The 21,706-nt window shown below is 36.9% G+C and overlaps 2 protein-coding genes across 3 annotated transcripts in view; one reads left to right on the top strand and one right to left on the bottom strand.

The window, feature by feature from the left end:
* SLC4A10 (solute carrier family 4 member 10) overlaps positions 1 to 12,041 on the top strand; it is a 119,058-nt gene extending 107,017 nt beyond the window's left edge. For both annotated transcript variants that reach the window (XM_005152655.3, XM_013129917.3), the window contains exons 21-25: positions 1,029 to 1,202; positions 1,864 to 1,986; positions 5,067 to 5,134; positions 6,696 to 6,812; positions 11,227 to 12,041. In XM_005152655.3, coding sequence (XP_005152712.1) covers positions 1,029 to 1,202; positions 1,864 to 1,986; positions 5,067 to 5,134; positions 6,696 to 6,812; positions 11,227 to 11,293 — 549 coding nt within the window. In that variant the 3' untranslated portion in view covers positions 11,294 to 12,041. The remainder of the gene's footprint in view (positions 1 to 1,028; positions 1,203 to 1,863; positions 1,987 to 5,066; positions 5,135 to 6,695; positions 6,813 to 11,226) is intronic.
* A 2,725-nt stretch (positions 12,042 to 14,766) lies between these two features.
* Positions 14,767 to 21,706, bottom strand: part of LOC101874712 (dipeptidyl peptidase 4) — a 40,620-nt gene continuing 33,680 nt past the window's right edge. The window contains exons 24-26 of the mRNA XM_013129906.3: positions 16,766 to 16,838; positions 16,442 to 16,515; positions 14,767 to 15,647 (exon numbers count right to left, since the gene is read on the bottom strand). Of these exons, the coding sequence (XP_012985360.2) occupies positions 15,549 to 15,647; positions 16,442 to 16,515; positions 16,766 to 16,838 (246 nt within the window). The 3' untranslated portion in view covers positions 14,767 to 15,548. The remainder of the gene's footprint in view (positions 15,648 to 16,441; positions 16,516 to 16,765; positions 16,839 to 21,706) is intronic.

Below are 21,706 nucleotides of genomic sequence, written 5' to 3'. Positions count from 1 at the left end.
TGCTTTTTGCTGTTTCTGTGAAAAAGAAATCTGCTCAAATCTGGCCAAATTATCTGCCTTTAAAAAAATGCATTTTGCACATGCTCAATAAAAGTACCTGAAACTTGAAATTCCTGAAGGCTGTTTGAATACAGCATAGCTCATCCATGCAAGGAGAAATGGTGCATTACCATCTTCACTGTGCCTTAGCAGGTGACGCAAAGTCTTGGGTCAGTACGGAACCAAATAGATCTGAAAAACAATAACCTCTCATGTACATTCCTGACAGGATGACAGTTGGCTGTCTGGCATTCCTTTGATTGGTTGGTTGGTTTTGGGTATTTTTTTTTGTTCCTGGTTTTGTGAATGAGGTATAACAGGGAACAGCCTGGGATAAAGTGTCTGCTGAAGTACACACAGGAGCTGGAAGATTGAAGAGATCCCTCCGTGATCACCTTTTTGTGTGCTAAGAAAACAGAGCTTAGTTGTTGAAAAAACAAAGTTTAGAATGTATTAGAAAGATGGTGTAATGGTGGGTTTGCCCAACAGGATCAATGAGCTTCTGTTCAGTTTGAATCATAATTGATTCATGTCTACTCTGAAGTCTGGCTTTGCCTAACTTTAAGAACTCTTGACTTGAAATCTTAGCAGTATTATTTTAAAGTAACTATTTTCTTTGTGTATAACATATTATACAGTTATGAGCAGGATATTTCTTAGTGTATGACTATACAGTGTAATTCAGTGGAATCTATTATCTAAGCACACAAATACGTAAGGAGACAAATGTATATTAAAATTGAAGGGAACTTAAGAAGTATAATTGACTAAATTCTTACTCTTATGGCTCAACTGAAAGGAAGATGAGTCCTTTATTACTGCATACTTTGGACTAGTATAAATTCATGGCTTATGTGCTCCTAAACTTCTGCACAGTTTTTGCCTTTAGAATAAGCCAGAAATGAGGGATATTCAGTTGGTGTGTGAATGTTAGCATAGGTGATCCTACAACTCATTTAGATGCAAACTTTAAACACTTTACCTTTCAGCTTTTTGACAGGATAAAGTTGTTCTGGATGCCTGCAAAGCACCAGCCGGATTTTATTTATCTGAGGCATGTTCCTCTTAGAAAGGTCCATCTCTTCACCATCATTCAGCTGAGTTGTCTTGTGCTTCTGTGGATTATAAAGGTTTCAAGAGCTGCCATTGTCTTTCCTATGATGGTATGAAATGTCTTTTAATTCTTCTAAAAATTACTTTTATTTTACTTGTGGATATTTTTTATTGAAGAAAAACATTAATTGTGGGCAGGTAATTACAATATTGCTTCGATTCAGTGTTCAAGAACAGTTCATACTGTATTAAGGAAACATTTTACATATAGCCTCTTGTTTGAGTCTGGGTTGCACTCTGTTTATGTGTGGGGATAGCCCAAGTGTGTATTCTCTTAGGGAGAATTCTTCTCTTGGAAAAAAAAAAGATATTTTTATTCAAGCTGTAGTGCTTTTACAAAAAAGCACTAAAAAGCACTTTAATCCTTTTACAAAAAGAACACTCAACTATTAAGGAGATTGTTCATTGCACTGAGGAACTTTACTGATAGTTCTGTGTCTTGCTGGCAATAAAAATCTATTCTGCTGCTTAACAGATCTCTCTGATTATCTCACTAATTCAAAACAAGAAGTATCTACTGACCTCAGTGATTGTTAAATGTTTCAAGCCAGACTTCCTCTGAACAAAGGAAGACCAGCTGTTGGCCTGTCCAGATTAAAGGATGAAATTGTAGCTGTAAACTGTAGTCACTTTTGAAAGTATTTCTCTACAAGTATATTTGTCAGTTTTACTTGCTTAATTTCTTAATTGTTTGAATTAATATCTTTACAGGTCCTAGCTTTGGTATTTGTCCGAAAACTCATGGATTTCTTTTTTACTAAGCGGGAGCTCAGCTGGTTAGATGATTTGATGCCTGAGAGCAAGAAAAAGAAACTGGAAGATGCTGAGAAAGAGGTGGGTCACGGTTTCAGGGTTTTTTTTTTTTCAGTGTTTCTCCTTCATTAAAAAGAAATTTAGGGAAAATTCTGTGAATAAGGTATACTCCATGCAACAGACTTGTTAATATTATCCAAAGTGTAATATTGTAATGTTCTACAGAAGTCCTTTTAAGGTTGCAAATCTAATTAGGTTAGGCCTAATCCCACTTAGGTGGGGATGTCTAATAGGTGTAGATTCTTATGCTACCATACTGTCATAGAACATAGTATCTACAGTGTTCCTGGAGATTGCTTCTGAGACCTGCTCAGATGAAGTGCAGGGGTGAACTCTGTAGGAAAGTCCTCAGATGCCTGGGGCACTGTTGACTGTTTCAGATCACTGTGTCTTCTTTCAACGAATGTGCATTTAAAATCATTTCTTATAAACTTGATACAGGACAGACTCTTACACATTTCTACTCAGAATGTTCCTGTGTTTTGACAGTGAAACACTGATTTTTCTGACTGTAGTCTTCTAACCAGTTTTTCATCAGTTTGATAGTATTTTCATCTAGTTGCTGCTTTGTGAATTGCTTGTTTGAATATCTCATAAAACTGTGGAAATATTAAGTAACTTTATATGCAAAGGATGGAGGTCTTCGTCCTTTGTCTCTGATTATCAGCCACCTGGTCAGTGTCAACAGTTAGGGGATGTCAGTATTGGGCCCAAATAAGTGAGGGTCAAATCACTAAGTGCAGGAGCAGTAGGTAGAATATGTTGGTGCCAGGCTATTTTAAATGGGAGTTGTGTATTCTGCATCAGCACTTTTAAATGGTAGCATAGTGTGAGGCTGAGGTGGCAGTGGAAAGTGAAGGTGTAGATAATGGCATGTGGTGTTGACAGGCTGTGGTCGCATCTAGCGGGAGTGATCTGGGGACAGTTGTGCACATGACCTCTAAGATGCCCTAAAGACCTGTGAGACTTAATCTTTTGGTGGTACAATGGTACTGCAAAAACTAGACAATGTGAATGGATAGATCAGCAATTTATCCTTAGGGATACCCTGAGATGTGATCTAAGACTAGTGAATTGGTGTGTGTAAAGATTCCCATTGGTAAGTCTATTTGCAGAAATAGGACATGAGCTAATAATTTGAACATGTAACTATGAAAACTAGATTTCTCTGCCTCTAGGATTCTTCTGTGACCTTTGATGACTCACTGCCTTATCTTTAAGCTGCAGAACAATAACTTTGCTTTCCTTGACACATTAAACTTTCTAGTTTCATAGAGTATATTTTGGGGTAAACGTTTTACCAAGGCGATAAACATCACGATGACTATTTACTATTTAGTATGTGCCTGTAAAACTACCATCTGCAATTAAAATATGTGAGTCACTGTGTTCCCCTTTGAATTGAAGAGAGTTGTTTCATCACAGTAGCTGTTGTCATCACAATTCAGAGTAACCAGAAGTAACCTAGGTAGTAGCTTTTTCTTGTGGCTCTAGTTACTGGAACTAATTCCTTGTTATCCTTACGTTTTGGTTATATGTCACTTTCCTTCCCATGCTTGATAGGGTGGCATCAGAAAACAAACCTGGGGAAAGATACTGGTGTTACTTTATTTCATTCACTGTCTATTTTGAGAGGTTATTTTTACATATTTTGGCATTTCTAAATATTTGGAGCTATTATTAAAACTGTTCAACTGTCAAAAACTTAGGAAGCTGTGAAGCCTGGAAATGACAAAATTAACTAGTAATAAAACTTCTGACATGTAGCCTAAGGAATTAATTGGAGAGTTGCTATCACACGGCTTTTAAAAATAGAAGTATTCTACCCACAAGAATATTCAGAAATATAGTTGACAAGATCTGAAACTTATTTGATTGGATCTTCATTTCATCACTTAAGTTGTTTTTATATTTTTAGGCCATGTTTTTTCAAAGCTTTAGATTTATAGTGGATATTATACATGCCTTCTCCTCACAGACCTCATTTGGAAGCCACTTTGATGTTACCCAATTAAGTTTTTTCAAGCCAGGAATGAACAAAGTGGCTTCTCCCATTTGGAGAAAAAGAACATTGTGACTTATAAAATAGCTGTAATAGTAAAACATAGAAGGGGGAAAAGAATCTGTGCATAGAGGACTTAAACTCTACTATTTTGGATAACTGGCTCTTCCAGCTAATACCAACTTATCAGTGTGTGTGATGCATGTGGGGTTTTGGGTGATCTGCCAGGAAATGGTAAGCTCTCTTTTTGGGAGAGCCTACTCACACTTTCAGACAGGCACCAGGGTAAACTGTTACAAAGCTGTATAAAGGGAAAAAAGATGCGGAGGTCTCTGGGCGTCTTGTTACGCTCATAGTGCGTACGTACACATACACAGTGCAACAGTTTAGGGCAGGATTTGACCATTACATTCATGTGAAGGCTCCTGGCTGTGGTTTTCCTGATCTAACAGAGGTGTGAACCTTGAGAATCCTGTTGTGGAGCTTTGTGTTGATGTCGGAGAGATAAACTCTTTTCCTGTATTCTTGCAGACAGGACGTGGTGTTTGAGGGGTGTTGCTTTGCTCTCCTCCTAGGACAGATTTTCTAAATTCGTAATTATTTCACAAAAGGATTGTTGGTAGAGAGATCTTCACTTCCTGTTACTCAGAGAAGTTTCTTCCCTTCATGTGAAAACTGATTTTGGTGTCTTGTTTCACGGCCTTTCACTGCAATAAAACTTCATCAATATTAAAACTGTGTGTGCAGCCTTAACACTTGACTTACCTATTTTTTTGCATGTTAGCATTGCAATGCATATATCCTGTTATGCACAGTATTTAAAATTTGCCATTCAGTTGCTCACTTAGTGTTGCTGAGTTTTCTCTTTCTTGTTACAAAAGTGTCTGCTTTATTTGGGATTGGAAAATAACATTAGGTGAAGACACATACTTTAAAATAGAAGAGGTTTTAAATGTCAAATATGTACATTAAGAAAGTTGAAAAGTATGTTATTTTAAGAAGTTCAAATAAATATTTTTAAGAAAAATGGAAAGAGGATTAAAGTACATAAATTTCACATTATCATATTGTGTCTTGTATCTAAATTCCTTCCTTCTAGGAAGAGCAAAGTATGCTAGCAATGGAAGAGGAAGGAACTGTTCAGTTACCACTGGAAGGACATTACAGGTAAAATATACCTTTCCTCTTTTAGGTGAGTTGCAATTAAACAAATCAAATAAACATGCCACAGTATTTATTCTTAATGCTTACTAAATGTTAGGAGGGCATTTGTCTGGTAGTAGAGTACAGTTAGGTGAACTGAACCATATACTGCAGCATTCAACAATGTCAGTCCTTTTCTAGTCTTTCCACGTGATCTCACGGTCCTTAAGAAAAGGCCACATTGGGTGAAGTTTTCCCTTGGGCAGGACTGCAGGATCAGGCCATTCATAATGAGCTTTCTGAAGTGCATGCCGGGGAAGGAAGATGCAGAGCAGGTCAAACCATTCACTCTGATGCTATCAGGTAGCCAGGAAAGGTTTTGAACACACGCCAGAAAAGCTAGGTTCTTACAGTATTACATTATAAAACGTTCTAATTAAGATCCTATCCATTTGAGATAATAAATGAATCAAGAGCTGTCCAGGGTAGATAAAGCGTAATGCAGGGTTGACATAACGTAAAACCCACGAGCACCCTTGTTGTAGCTAGCAATAATACACATGGCCAGCCCATAAGGACTTACTCTCATTTTCAGTTTTCTGAAAGTTCTTAAAAGAGATAAAGATTTGAAATATCTAGTGATAGTAACCTCTGCATTAATGAGAGCTTATAGAAACACTATCTTGGACTGGCTTTCTCTGTTATATTTTAACACAAAGTTACCCCTCATGTCTCCTAAGGCAAATAACAGTCTGTGTCTCTGAAAAATCCCCGTCTATTTCTTACTTTTGATTCATCACACCACCCTAAATGGTCTGTTTTTTTCTTCTTTTGTCCATACCTTTGTGTTCTACTTTATATTAGCAATGGTTAGCTTAACTTATTTTGAGGTGTTATCTATACTGATCTGTAGTTTATTTTGAGTTGCCCAGGTAATACCTGACTTTCTAGACTGTCAGGGTCACAGTCCTACAGGTTAAAAGAAGTCAAGATATTGGTTAATAAAGTGGTTCCCCAAAACACTATGCAAACAAGTTTACTGAGGGCTTACTGAATGTCAGGCCATAGATAAACTGTGAAGTCAGGACAAGCAGGCCCTCTAAACATTTAAGAGACTATTATTCTTAAGTGTATAAATATGTATTTGGAACAGTCAAGATTTTTGATTGCTTTTAAGATTGTTTAAAAAACAGATGGAGTTTCAGAGCATAAGTAGTTTGAGAACTGTTATAGGAGCTCTTAGGATTCTTGTTAAATCCATCTATGCCACTGGCATGCTGAGATGTCTTGGGCAATATTTATTTTTACAGTTCCTAATTTTTCTCTATTAGTTGGAAGTTACACAACATATTTTATTGACATTACTGTGATTAATTGCTGTTGGAGGAGGAAAATACTTAAAAGTGCTAAGATGTTTTAAGAGAATATTTAAGTCATTGTTCAGGATTTTTGAAGTTTAACAAAATTTCTCAACTTAATTGCACTTACTGTCATCACTATCAGTTTTCAAGGACTCTTATAGTTAATGAGTAACAAAGACTGATGCTCATTGTTTTATTGTGTGTTTATTTTTATTCTTGCCTAGAGATGACCCATCTGTGATAAACATTTCGGATGAAATGGCAAAAACTGCTGTGTGGAAGACATTGTTGATATCCTCAGAGAATGCAAAAGATAAGGAGTCAAGCTTTCCTTCTAAAAGGTTTTAATTTTTTTTTTACTTCATTGTACTTTATGTATTAGTGTCAAACCAATATCAGAATATTGTGAACATTGTGCTAGGGATTAGAAAGATTTCTAGCACCTTGCAGTTTTATTTCTTTGAGGTTTCTTTTTATTTACATCCAGTCATATTATTCTGAGCTCAAAAACCACAAATGCACTATTTATTTGAAAAAAACCCCAAACCACAAGTATTTGCATGCTACTTAGTTATGAAGTTGAGCATGAGTGATGCTTGTGTGATGAACCACTAGCCTACACCTGGATACTGCACAACAGCTGGTGTGTGTTCTGCTTGCTTTTGTTCTTTCCTCTTGAAAAATAAGTGGTCATCACTGCCCTGGAAGTATTTATATGAAGGACCCAGTACTCTGAATGCAATCGACTAATGTTTGAAGTGAAAATACTTTCAAGATTGCATTACTTCCTTTCATTTCTTTTGCCTTCTTGCCTTGTACTCAAAACAGTTAAATACGTTTAAATTTTAGTCGAGATAAATGTAAAATGAAGCACTGATGTTCTGTGTTACAGTTGTTATGTGAATAATAGTAAACATAAGCACAGTAGGATCATAAGATAACTTTTCCTCTTCATAGACTTTAAATTTAACTGTTTCTACTTAATTGTTTCATATCACATTTTGTCATAAGCTCCCCTTCCTAATTACTCTAGAAGCTGATTCCCCAAAGGTAAGACCCTATCTCCCAACCTTTTCCTTGATTGTATCTTTGAATTCAAAATTCATCTTGAAATGACTTTCTGTAGTTTTTGGGGAGTCAGAATGAAAAATTTCAAATAGGAATGTAAAATGTATTCATTCAAGTCCTTAATATTACAATCTAAAATTTATTTTGTATTAAAAATAGAAGCTGTAGATGTAGTATATTTAAATATTAAATGGAATTTATTCTTAGAACTCTTAAATATTTCAAAATATAAAGTTACATTCTGCCCGTTTCTAAATCTAGTTTTCAAAACAAGCACCATGTTTGAAACAGCTACTCATTGTCCTGTGGTGAAAACATGCAGTAAGAGAAAAAATCCTGTAGGAAAACAAATTCTTTAAAATGTTATTATCCTAAAATGGCATGCTGCCTTTCAGTGTTGTTCCTACCCGTAAATAGCATAAACAAAATGAACAGCTGATGACCAGAGAAATCATTTCAGACACCCATGGAGCAGCTGATTAATGTGATCATTTTAATGCTGTTTCACTGACAGCCAAAATAGCACTGTAGTTCTGATTCACTTTCCACCCTCAGTTGAAAAGGACAATGTCACAGTGAAATCCATGTGGTGCATGGGAGAAGAATGTACAGTAGGGTCTTCTTACATTATATGCCTCTCTGTCCAGGCTGTGAAAGCCTAGAAAAAGAGAGGAAACTGATGTGGTACATTCACAGCCACTGTTCTACAGCAGTAGTTCTATTTTTCTCTAGTGCATATTGCTTTCTTTGATGGTATAATAGATTATGTAAACATGTCCTGGTTTTAGCTGAAATTTTCAAAGATCGTTTGGGCAAAGAGCATTTATGTAAGACTGTGGCTGAGACAGCACTGGCAAAAAAAGATTTGGCCTTTCCACTGCAGTAAAATAGTAACAAAATTTCTAATGAGCTCATTTGCAAACTGTTCTTTTATCTTTGGTTGTGAAAACAAATACTCAGGTGGAAAGGAACAGTTTGATAGTTTTAGGTATGAGTGTGCGGTTGTAAAGGAACAACCTCTTAAAGAATCTGAAACCCGCTTTTTCACGTGCTCTAGCTTGCCTCAAATTCCCAGACAGAAGCAGATTCAAAGAACTTTGAACCTAGAACTGACTTGCTTTCTGATAAGCAAAACAGTAAGACATTAATCTTAAATCTTACTAGAGACAGAGGTAAAGAAACGTTATATTCCTAAGTGAATGTATCAACTACATGAAGATAAAATTCAGTCCTAGTGGTAAGTACTGAGAAAAAGAAAGCTTGGAATGGTGGCAGTTGTAAGGGTAATTTTTGCAGATGATCAAACTCACCAATACTACATTACACAATTCCCTTCAGTGAAAGGGTATCTTACTATAGGGGAAAAAAAACATGTTGTTTTCTGATTTTACTGATGCCTTTTGAAGTTCAGCTACAGCAGTGTTTAGTACTCTTTTTCCTCTTGTCAGGTCTGCTTTCTTACACTAATATCCCAACATACTACTAAATGGGGATAATTAAATTATGATTCTGTACTATGCTCCTATGTAAGGCACTGATCAATTAACAACATAGGGTGATTTCTGGAATTTGTAAAATCTGGAAATTTTTGGTACTAATTAAATATTGAGTTGACATAGCTAATGAAAGACTGGTCAATAATAAACTAAGATCATCTTAAAAGAGATTTTAAGCACAAAGGGTTTACACAGATGACTTCTCAGCCTAATGATAATACCTGTCATACTGCTATCTGTACTGTGTAGCAGTACAGTTGTGTGACAGTTACATCCTAAACTCATAGCAGCATTTGTCTAAATTTAATGAATGGTTGTTTAACCATACTTTACAATTTTCCAACCTTAATTTTTCACTATTATAACTTCTAGTGCCCTACAGGTCTCTCCTTTTGAGCACGTCTTGGTAAAATTGAACACCTAGGCACCTATCTGAAACATAGCACTCTTTGGTACATATAATTAATTATTCCTCTGTCTTTGTTTATAATATTAAGCCCTTCAGACAGCATTGTCAAAATACATGCAGAAGATTTGATCGTGTATAGAAGGAAAGGTACTGGAGAAATCTATCACTTTGTAGATTGTGTGAGTCCCCTTCTCTACCTGAAGATTATACAGAAGATGCAGGATGCAAATCCTTCATCCCAAACCTTCCATCTCAAGCTTGATAGACTACTCCCTCGGTAGTAGTCTCTTTCTTTTCAGAAAGTAGACTTCCTGCCAAGCCTCTTACAGATCCAGCAGTTATCTGTTTTACTGGTAAAAGATTGGACTTGCGCTTTTTTAGTTTCCAATTTCTTATGACATTGAAGCCCACATCTGCAGGTGATGCTCAGGGATGTGAATCATAAATAGATGGAAGACTTTTTTGGTATCATGGAGGCCCCTAAACCATGGGAATATTTTAAGACTGTAAGGCAACAACACATCTTCACTGTTTGCTTTTACTAAGCACAGGTAACTCTCAGCCTGCTGTACTGCTGCACTTTAAATTCACCCCCCAGGAATTTGTTTGCATACCCTTTGTGTACAGAAAGTGTAACATACCCAATTCTATCACTGTTCTACAGAAGGTGATAGATTTGGCAGTTGAAGTGGCAGAAGTTGGTATTCTTTAGCTATTTCCATTAACACCTCTGGAAGCTGCCATAGGCATAGAAGTAAGCTTTGGCTGAACTGAATTGTATCCTTAAAGCAATTTTTATGTGAAGAAAAATGTCAGATGATTGTAAAATTGTGCATGAATCACCTTAAGAATTTGAGAATTGATCTTGCTTTTTTTAAGCCTTGTGTAACAGCTTATTTCTCATTCATTCTAGTTAAGGAATTATTCCCATGAAACCTGGTAGGTTATGTGCTTGATACAGGTTTGTTCTCAGAACCATCTTTTTTTTCGATACCTTGCCACTCTTTGTTAAAGGCTTGATTTGCCCGTGTCATGGAAGCCTCTTTGCATTTTCCTAGTGTGACAAACTCATTGCAAGAACGTGATTTTATTTATTTATTTATGCTATTTTAAATTAGGACCCTCTTCACCAAAAAATATCATCTGCTTTGCACATATATTGCTTTCTCTAGGCAAATCAACAGTGTCGTAACTGGAAGGAAGCTGAATCCAAGTCTGAACTTTGCTTCAGAGTTCTTATTGATATGGCTTTTGTAAGATCTTTCAGGCTTTATGGGTCAAAAGGGGGAATATTGTCACTCCCCAGCCCCCATGCTTTTTCCTGCCAAATACTACAGCTGAAAATTGGCTTGCACTGCTATAGTTCAGAGACATTCCTTCTAAGTTTATATTGAGCAACAGAATACATTTTAAAGACAAGAAGTACTTGTGACCTCTTGTTTGTGCCATTTAAGAAAATGCCGATATTGTCTGAGAACTGTACCATTGCCATCATCTAATCAATTAATAGTTGTATTTGCCAAAAAAAAAGAAAGTGGCTGCCTTTGCTTGCATGCTGGCTGATGTCTGTCTGTACATCTTAAGTTCTCTATCTATGTCATCACTAAAATGCTGGCTGATGTCTTCTGCACCATTCGGCACAAACTTGCACTTGCTTCCGTTTGTGCTATGCAGCATGAAAGAAAAATTAACTAAAATATCAGTGCAGTGTTGGTTTTCAGGTACATCATTAATATACACAGTAGTGATACTATAACTCTTTTTTTCCCCTTCTTTTCCTAGTGCTGAAATCAGAAAAGAGAAGAAAGCTGACTCAGGGAAAGGTGTTGACCGGGAGACTTGTCTATGACTTGTTCTTCAACTATTTTTTTTACAAATGAATGAAAGGAGTGCCACAACCACTAACTATATATGATTTACCGTGTAACTTTTGTCTTTCATCTCAAACTAGCACAGGTAATGTAGTGCAATATTTGTCTCATTTCACTTTGTCTACATGTCTGTATCATCTAGTATCTGTGTAAACGTCTGCAGTAGCCAATGCAAAAAAACTTTATGTTCTTTGCTGATACTGGCATTTATCAGTGTTTGTACCATAACTCTAACAAGCAAATTTTCTTTCAAATTCAACTTTCCTGGTAATAGGTTTGTACTGTATTTTACTACTTTTTCTGTGTGAGAATACGTACTAATCTTCATTCAAGATTAAAACCACCTAACTCACGTAAATGATTTCAGGAAAGCCAAACTGACAGCAAACACTAAAGAAGTTTTTAAAGTAACAACTGATCTGACCCTGTGAACAAACTAACAAGGATAATCCTTTCCTCCTCAAGCTGTCCTTCTGAAGTCATGGATTACTCTTGCGATGAGGATTGCAGGGTTAGATTCTGTATTTGTGAATTTTTCCTTGATTTAATACAGTGTATTTAATATTCAAATTTGTATGTAGCTGGAACATAGTCATATATATTTAAAAATATGTACTAGAACATCTCTTACCTTCGTTGAAAAACTCCACCACATCCTTTGATGTGAAACATGGGTACAGTATTTCTTAATATGCAATCTGTGATTACAGTATCTTATATTGTATGAATGTTGCCATGGTTGGCCAAACAACTACATTCTTTCAATAATCAATCTATTATTTTATAATAAGGAAAAATTTGTAGATACAAGCTATATCCCACATGCAGTTATATCACCTGCCCATTACCTAAAATACAGTTACATAAAGGGCATCTTTATATTGGCCTCTCTACCAACAACTGTAAACCTCTTAATTTCAGAGAGTGATAGTGTATAATACTTAAATGAGTATGCTGATGTTGATTTTGTTACAGTTCTTCACTATTCCATCAAGTACATTGATTAAAAGATAAAAACAACTTTACAAAGTAAAATGTGGTTTTAAAGCCATTGCAAAGACATTTTTCATAACGGATTTTGTTACTGCCTGATCCTTCATGCCATTCTTTTGTGTAAAACAAGGACTGTGAAATGAGGTATTGAATTCATAGAGATGTGGAAAAACAGTTTTATTGAGTAATTTGGAATTTGCTGATTTTTAAATTTTTTAAGGTAAGTTTTTAAATTATTAAATGAAAGATAACTCTCATTATTATGCTATTACGTTGAATCCTACCAATAAGAATTAGTCTTGTAATCTTTGTAACAATTCTACAGGAATCTAGCATTCCCCAGCCTTCTAAAATATGATAATCTTTCCACAGATCTCACGCAAACAACATTTCAGATGCATCACATTTTAATTATTCCTTCTAATGTTTCTGTGTGTGAGAGTGTGTGATGTTTTACTACTGTAGCCATAAATGATAATTGCATTTTGCTGCAAACTAATAGGGTTGCTGTTCTAAATTTGACTTTGCATTATCAAAGCCCATTAAAAGCCATTTTTATGGAGAAAAAAAATATATAATGGACACAAAGAAAGATTTACGTTTAATTCAATGTTTGTATTTGTAAATTTAGGAAAAAAAAAGCTGATGCATTAAGCTAAAATGCTTTGTTTTGTGTACTTGATAAATTGTAAGATTCCAATTGTTTTAAGATTAGTATAGAAGTTCAATACTGGTTTGTCCAGAGAGCAGCCTGGTGGTGTTTCAATATGTTGCTGACTTTGTTACAGATAACGTATACAATCAAAATGTATTAGTTTCACTTGACCAACTCTTAGAATATTAAGAAATCAGTGTATTCAATGGCATTCTGTATTTCTGTTCAGTATTTCAGAGTGGTTTTATTTTAAAGCACTCTGTTCTTGTGTGAATTTAAATGCTATTCCAATGTTAATCTTAACATTCTGAAATCACACACAATATAAAGCAAATGTAGTGCTATATTTACTTCTAATTTAATATTCCTGGTCGAAATTACTCAATTTCTTGGATGTAATTTATTACAAAAGTTTATGTGTACATGTGAATAGACTGTTGTGTTTTTCACAAGACATGTTATGTGAAAATAAATATTTATCCTAACTAATTTTCAATTTTATTTTCACACTGCAAACCCCAGAAAAACTATGTAGTATGGTACAGTATTTTAAACGTCTACCTGACACTTAAATATGCTTCACTGTAGAGCACAGTCCTGCTCAGTGGAATCTCACTGAAATACGAAACAAACCAACAGTACTGGCTTGCTGTGCATAGTTGATAGAGGTTACAGTAAGGGAATATATGTAGTTCTTTAAGTATGGCAGCCTAGTTAATGTAGTTGTTGGATTACAGAAATACTGTTTTTGGTCTGTATGACACTATTTGCCCCTTGCTTCATAAGGGATCCAGAAGTTCATAATGCTCATCTTTTTTACAGCCTGTCTGCATTGCTGTGATCTATCTTCATACTGATCTATGTTTCTTTCCCTTCAGTTAAAAGAATCAGAGATGAGGTTACTATAACCTCTTGGAGACAACTGCCAGCCTTCATCTTACCTCTAGAGCTTGCTTTAACAGTGATGCCAGTCTGCATTAGAATGACTAGTACTGTGAGCCCAAGATTTGTAATTGCCATCTCCAGCTTTTTTTCCCCAAAAAACTTCTTTATTTTGTGAGTCAAGGAGGTTTTGGTTTGTTTACAAACCCCTTCTTTTTCTCATTTAAATATAAGCTGCATGAACTGTCTTGACATTCTTCCCCACCTCCCTTGTGCTTTATCTGTGTGCATTTACATTTACCTGTGTGCTTTTACATGCAAACCTAGTGTCCCTAATAACCCACGATACATGACTGATTGTATGCTGGCATCTAATAACAAGAAGTTTAATGTCAGATAATCACATCACCCTCCATTACATGATACTATTAAACAAAAGCAGAAATTTCAGTTATTCTCTCAGAATTAACAGGGATTTTTTTTTTAATTCTAAGAGTTCATTTCTTGAGCAGCATTTTCAGTGATACAGTCTACATGCCCTATTCGTAACTTACTATCTTTTTTTATTTAAAAGTGCCACAGTTTTAGTACATGTGGGTTGTATCTTTTCTATCTGTGTGAAATTAAGAAAACTAATCTTCAGCTGGAGAAGTCTACCTGGAATGCTAAAGATAAAGCAGATGTTTACTGGTAGGCTACAAAGAAAAGAAAGTTTGCTAAGCAGCATGTTCAGGTGAGAGTTAGTTACGTGAAAGTCCAGCCTTTGCTTGAAGTGAGTGCTACTTTTCATTGTAACGTTTTATGTTTTGAGTGCAAGGAATGTATCCTTTCATCAGTAAATGGGAAACTTGAAAAAACCCCCAAAAAACACTACCAGATTTTCTGTCCCATAGAGAAGCAATGGTGGGGCCTTAGAGTTCCCAGACAAGAGTTTACCAGTGCAGATTTCCACAGTAGCAGCCTTTTTGACTATAAAGTAAGCAAAACTCACAGTACTATGATAGGAAACAAAGAAATCCAGTGCCACTGGTTTGAACAGGTATAATTCAAAAACTTTGGTGAAAGCTGCTTACATGCCTTCCTTGCAAGACTTCTACAATTATACAAGAGATTATTTACTTAAGGAACTGCAGTAAACAAGTCAGTATTTTTCTGCAAAGTGTTTCATTCTGCATAGGAAATATTAACATATTAATGCATATTAACATTGCAGTGTTCCTGATACTATTTCTAAAATAACAACTGAGCAAACATTAGGTGATTTCTGCAAAATCTGGTTAAAATTTATCAGTACTTTCACAGAAATGATCACAGGATTAATTTTATTTTTTGTGAGAAACATTATTATATTTGTTCTTCAACTGATCTCCATGTTGGCTCCTCTGTGGCATTTTCATCATTCATTACCCTATGATAGATACTGGACTGTTTCTGGTTTACGTTGAAATAGCAGAAGGTACTGATTCAAGCAAGTACCATGCTTTCCAGAAGTCTGCAACATACCTATATTCTGGTGATAAGACCTGATCAAATATAATCAATAAAAATGCAGTAGCTGTGTGACAAAAGCTATCAATCATTATAAAGATTAGGATTTCGTTGTGTACACAGGTATCCCAAGAGCTGATCCTTATCTCAATTCATACTGGCTCAGTGTACATTAGCTAGAGAGTATTCTAGGGAAGTACCCTCAGTTGCTGGTGCTAGGGCAATGAGAAACACTGTTTTATGAAATGGCTCATGTGGGTATAAATATGCTTATGTGCTTGACCACTGATGGCATGGTCTTTGTCGGTGTACCACTGCAGGAAAGAAAAATACAGAGAATGTTAGTTCTAGCTACATCTAAATCAAACAAGATAGATAGACATAGAAACATGTGCAGCCATCTAAAATTAGCCCAGCATGGAGGCATGATACTTCAGTCCCTGCTTTGCATGTGAGATGCACCATCTATTCATGCTAAAAGTACAAAATGAGTATGTGGCTTGTCCAAATGGAGGGTAGATGCAGCTCTACAGTTTAGAACAGCACCTGATCTCTCAAGCCTGAATGACAAACACGCACTGGTGCACTTCTGTATTTCATCCTTTCCAGCACTGCTCCCCATGAGCTGGGAGAAGGGAGGAAAGGAAGAGCTTGCAGTTTTCATGTAAGGCATAAGAAGAGGCAAGTAACTACTTGTCTTACGAGTTCAACAGAGAAACACCAAACATTACCACTGGATAGGAAGATAACCTGGACAGATTATCTTGGACTTTAGGATATAAGGAAGGGTTAACTTTAGCTATCTCTAACATACTATTCACTGGACTTTGGGTATATGCAAAGATTGGTTTTGGCTGTTTGTCTGAGAGCACAAAAATAACAAGGTGAAAGATTAGATAAGCTGGGTTAAATACAATTTGTTGCTTTACATTTTTTTTTGTACAGAAGATACATGGGTGGGTTATATTAAAATTTCAGTCACTGAAAATGAAATACGAGTCTGTGAACTTTTAAGACAGCAGTTAATTTAAACCTTACAACAGGGAACTTTTACTATTATTCTCACAGTACAAACCCATTTTTATGATTATAAACAAAACAACCATACCATTGCCTGAAAATCCACTTCAGCATCAACAAGAGTTTTGGAAATCTGTGCTGCTTGCTGAAAGTGAACATTATCTGAAAAGCGGAAGAGAAAGAGGAAAAAGGTAAACAAAAAATAGCTTCTGTATTACTCTAGGGGAAAAGCAAAACAACGAACACAGCAAACTCCCCAGCACTGCTGACTGAAACACAAATTAGTTGCAGAAAGCAGTATTATTTTATTGACGTAAATTTAACAGCCTTGCCCCTTCATGGTTTTGTTTTGTCAGTAGTAGAATTGCGAACCTGTCTGTAATACTAAAATGTCTAATTAACTGCAACTCACCATCTGCTGTTCCATGAATAAGGAGATATTCAACTTCCTTGAATTTTTCAGCTCTGGCCATTACTGTTGAACTCTGAAATTACAGAAAAGGGGGGCGGAAGGAGGGGGGAAGAAAAAAGGTGCTATTTATTAGAAGATGATTTGCTACCAACTGACTTTGATTCCTGTTGACATAGTCTGGGGTCCTTCACATAAAAACAACCACCACTGCTCCCCCCTCCACACCCCGAAGTAGCATGTTCACATATCCAGCAGCACTGTGCTCGCACTCAAACCATTCTGCACTCATCTGCCATTATTACCAAGGGTTATGTCTGCAAAGTAACAGGCAATTCCAGAGGGGAAGAGTTTTGTGAGTGAGATACACATTTAATGCATTGCTAACATGTTGTTAGCCTGCAGCACACCACTTGCCATAGGTTTCCTGTGCGACTGCAGACAAGTTAAAGAATGTTGCCATGGCAACAGTGCACCCTATGATAGCAAGGAGGAAATATTGCAGAGCCTACATGTGTTATCTTCCCCACCAAAACATACACTAGTTCACATGTAGGTAAGTCAACAGAGCTAATATTCCACCAGTCTCAAATAAAAATGGGTGTCAAGAAGTTTGAAACAATGCTCTCCCCAAATACAATAGAGAAATGCCTGAAGGAAGAGACACTAGATGACATCTATAAATAGATGTCAAGCTGCATTTTGGGAACTGAAAGACAATACGGTAATAAAAAAAAACAACTAGATTAATCAAGAAACTTACCACACAGTAACAACATACTCCCTAAAACATAATAACCACCTGATCATAATGTGACTAGGTACTAAAGAATGAAGAAAGTAAGGATTGCAAGTAAGAGCTTTAATTTGGGAAAGAAAAGGGAATAGGATAGTGCTGTGCCATGAGAATGGGAAGATGAAAAGGGACAAGAGGCAGTATTTTCAGTTGACAAGGCAATCAGTATAATGGGGCCAAAATACATTGATTTAGATTTCTTTCTATTAGCAACATTTATAGGGATTCTCTGATGAAAATAACTGAATCCCTGTGGACTTCTCTATACATCTTAAAAGCTACTATGGCAAGTTAAAAAAAAAGATAAAAATTAAGAATAAAAGAATTTTGGTTTGGTTGTGGTTTGTTTTTTTTTTCATTTCTTCTATATCATGTACTAAGGCTGTATCTTTGCATAGGGATTTTCATTTAGTACCCCAAAACATTGTATTACCAAGACACAGAAGTGTTCTAATTTCTTCATGTCTCTCGTATACACATGAATTTTTAAAGCAAGCATAAATATTAATTAAATGGCAGAATAACTTACCGTAACCCTCTCTTCACTGCAAAGAACTGATTTCTCTTAATTCAACCAAATTTAAAAAACAAGATTGATACAGAGGGTAAAACCCAGCACCTTCCAATCCCTAACACTGCAATTGTCCTCTTAATAGCAAAAGGCTGCAGAGCACCAGAAATCCCAGCTAATATATGGTGGTAATCCACACACATTGGAAGGATGACATCCACTGCAATGACTTGGTATCATGGAATAAGAACAGACAGTTATGAGAGTGCCAAAATGTGGAGAGAGGACTTTGATTCAGTGAGCATTGGTACAGCAACCAAACAAAAAGAATGATTCAGAAAGTAATGGCCCAGTGATATAAACAAGAATGCAAGCAAGCAAACAAAAACCCCCAACAACAAAAGATATCAGGAAAAACTAAGTGGTATCCTTTGAGTGAATCATTTTCTGCATGTGCAGAGGGAAACTTGATAGGTTGCCTTTACAAGCCTTCTTCCAGCAAATCATTGCTGGTTAAAGCGATAGCCAGCCTTCTGTGAGTGGGAGCCTGACTTGAGCTATGCTTCCCAGAACTCGACTTTCCAAAAGCAGTTTGAGAAACGATGTCATTATTTTTCCTCTCCAAGCCTTAAACAAAACAAAGCTATTTATTTGCTAAACACTTCAGAAAGAAGGAACACACAAAAGAGATACCTTCTAAGTTTTCTTGTCACTTACAAGTGATGTCTCACTTGCTGTACCCATATTCAACAGTTAACAGTCCCTTCCCATAAAACTGCCAAAAGAAAAGGTTGCAAGATTGGGATCAATCTCAAGGTAGGCACAGTTACAGCACAAAGCAACAGCTCCATCAGCTAAACAAACCCAAAGTGGACAGCAAATAAAAATGTACCCATCCATAATTATACTGCTGGCACAAAGGTTCTGAAAAGGTAATGTGTACAAGTGCTGAGAATTCGGCCCTGCTGAGGTTAACTGCCTCTTCTAAAGATCACCCAGCAGTCAACATTTTAGCAGCACTCCACAAACAAGTTGAGGTTTGGCTGAAACTGAAGGTCTCTCTCCCTTTAGCATATTCTCAGATAATAGAACAAATGTCAAATCAGTACAAGATGGCATATTTACAAAATTGTACCCTGTTTTGCATAACCTAATGATGCAGCAGTTCTTAAGGACTGAACATTTCAAATCTGCTAGAAAAAGATTGCCAAATCTATGACTGTTTCAAACACTTGCCAGAAGCATATCAAATTCAGAGTGAACTGCAAAATAATCTTCTCACAAGTTGAACAGTCTCTTTGGTATGCTTTACATGGCTACTGCATCTGACCTCCCAAGCTCTGCCCTGATTTAGTCTTTAGTCTTTACATCAGGGACGTTTCCTCCCAGGCAGACGGCCTCTGCTCCATTCAGGCTAGGATCCCTGCACAATTGCATTCAGAGCTCCACCCATGCTTATTCCTTTCTTTCACAAATCTCTAATTTTTAATAGTTCACAACTACCCTGAAAGGCACAATCAATCACACCTGATTAGCTTACTTAAAGGAGTGGGAGTCAACCCTCAGACTTGTCTCTTGACAAAGAGCATTTAACATGTCAGATTCTCTTCCTTGAAGAAATGTGAAGCTCTGTGTCCCAGTAACACAAAGGTACTGTCTACTCCTCTCACCGTAACTAGTTTCTTCAGATGAAATATTCAGTCATTAGTAATACTCTGTGCATTAGGAAGGCACCTAGCAGCATGCATCTTCTTTAAGCAGGTCTGTAGACAGTCTCATTTCTTTTCAATTAGGGCACACACCCTACAGTTTATCCAACCTTTCACTTTTCAAGACAGCTTATGCAGTAGGACAGAGAATATCTGATGCAGTGCACAAACCTGACAGTACAAAGTTAACAGTTCAAAAATGCTCTAACAGCTTCAGCTAGGAGAGCTTTCACATGTTTTCGCATTTACTTGCTAAAAAACATTCAGTTCAGAAAACAGCTCTGATCAGACACAGGGGGCCAGGAGGCTGGCTGTTGGGACTGGGACATTGAACAAAGGGGCTGTAAGCCAGGAACATGCTGGGCTGAAGGCAGTAAGGTCCTCAGCATCCACAAAATCCCACAACACTTCCACTGAAGCTACGTGAAAATCAACAAACTTACTGCTCAAGCTACTCCATCCCTCCAGGTTCAAATGGAAAAAGTAAATTCCAAGTAGTATGTTATTTGGGGCTTCTAACAATTAATGAGGACTTCGGTTGCATTTTCCTATCTCTAGAAGCAGCAGTGAAGTGTGACAATCTGATCCGTGCAAATACCCCTCCTCCATCCAGCCACCATTCTTCCCAATTAGTCCTCTGAGTAACACATTTGAAACCTTTAGCTCTTTGGTACTGGCAGTTTCAACGTGGCCATTGCCAGCAATGGATACTATGCCAAGAAAATCCGACTCCTGGCTTGAAAGGATTAAACAGTCCTCTGTTGCCATCTGTGCTGTGAAGCTGGTGAATGACTTTGTGCACCCAGAGCGTTAACGTTCGTTCTGCACGACGACAGTAACTTCTATTTACATTGCTACCTCGCAGACCTCCTACTGTTCCCATTGCCTTAAAGGAACATATTTGGGAAAAGGCAGGCAGGGGGCTGTGGGCTGCTGGTCAGTCCCTGGTGAGCCCGAGTAGCTCGCTGGTTAGACAGACTCAGCTCCAAGTCTTCCAGCAGTCACAAACATTAACCTCAATTTTGACTGGAGTGTCTGATATAGCAGTTGACAAAACTAGATGGCTGTAGTGATATGTCAAAACAGATGTTTCAGTCCATATCTGTATGTATTTGTATGTTTTACCATACTTTTAAATCAATGCAACAACCCTCACTCCTTCCCCCCCTTTCCCATGACAATTACTTTTTCAAAGCATCAAGACACAAGTGGTAAACTGTTTTCTAAGCCTGTTTACCAACCTGAACACTGAGAATGCCTCACCTCTTTGCCTACATCAACCATCTTTGGTTCCAGCATCACCATGGCTGAACACCTCTGTAAAACATCCCAATGACCAGGGCACAAAGAGCCCCCCAGATCCATCACACTTCAACAGCCACTGTATTCCCACCTAGATCTGAAATGTAACAAAACCTTACAGAAAGCTTGGGCTGCTCTGCCCTATGCCCAACTATTACCCAGCTACTTCAGAAAACCCTTGACGCAACAAAAAGCAGCTGGCACAAGAAACAGTAAGTCAAACAATTCATCATGTCATAGCGAGGATAAACAACCCACAGGTATTTTTCAACCATTAGAAGACCTGGAAATTCACTCACTTCTGGGCAAACATTAGACCAAACCTTGAACACCCTGTGTTCATAGAGATGGGGCTGAAATTCCAGCTCCAACTTGGTCTGCAATTTGCTTGGTATGATCGCAGTACAGACTTGCTTACCTGTCAAATTTTCATAGTATTTAGGAGATTTTGCTTTCCCTGAAAGAAGCTCACAGATTCCCAAAACAAGAAAGTTCACACCATACCCATCTTTTAAAAGTTACATTTCAAAAAGAACCAGAGTACATTTGTTTTGGTGGAAATGTTGTTTAAGATAAAGCATAGTTTGCCCACGAGCATATTAAATTTTAAAGCAAATTTGTTTCTT

This window comes from Melopsittacus undulatus, chromosome 8 (assembly GCF_012275295.1).
Source record: "Melopsittacus undulatus isolate bMelUnd1 chromosome 8, bMelUnd1.mat.Z, whole genome shotgun sequence".
NCBI lineage: Eukaryota > Metazoa > Chordata > Aves > Psittaciformes > Psittaculidae > Melopsittacus > Melopsittacus undulatus.
Note: the sequence above shows the minus strand (reverse complement) of the source record. Positions and strands in the feature narration are given on the sequence as shown.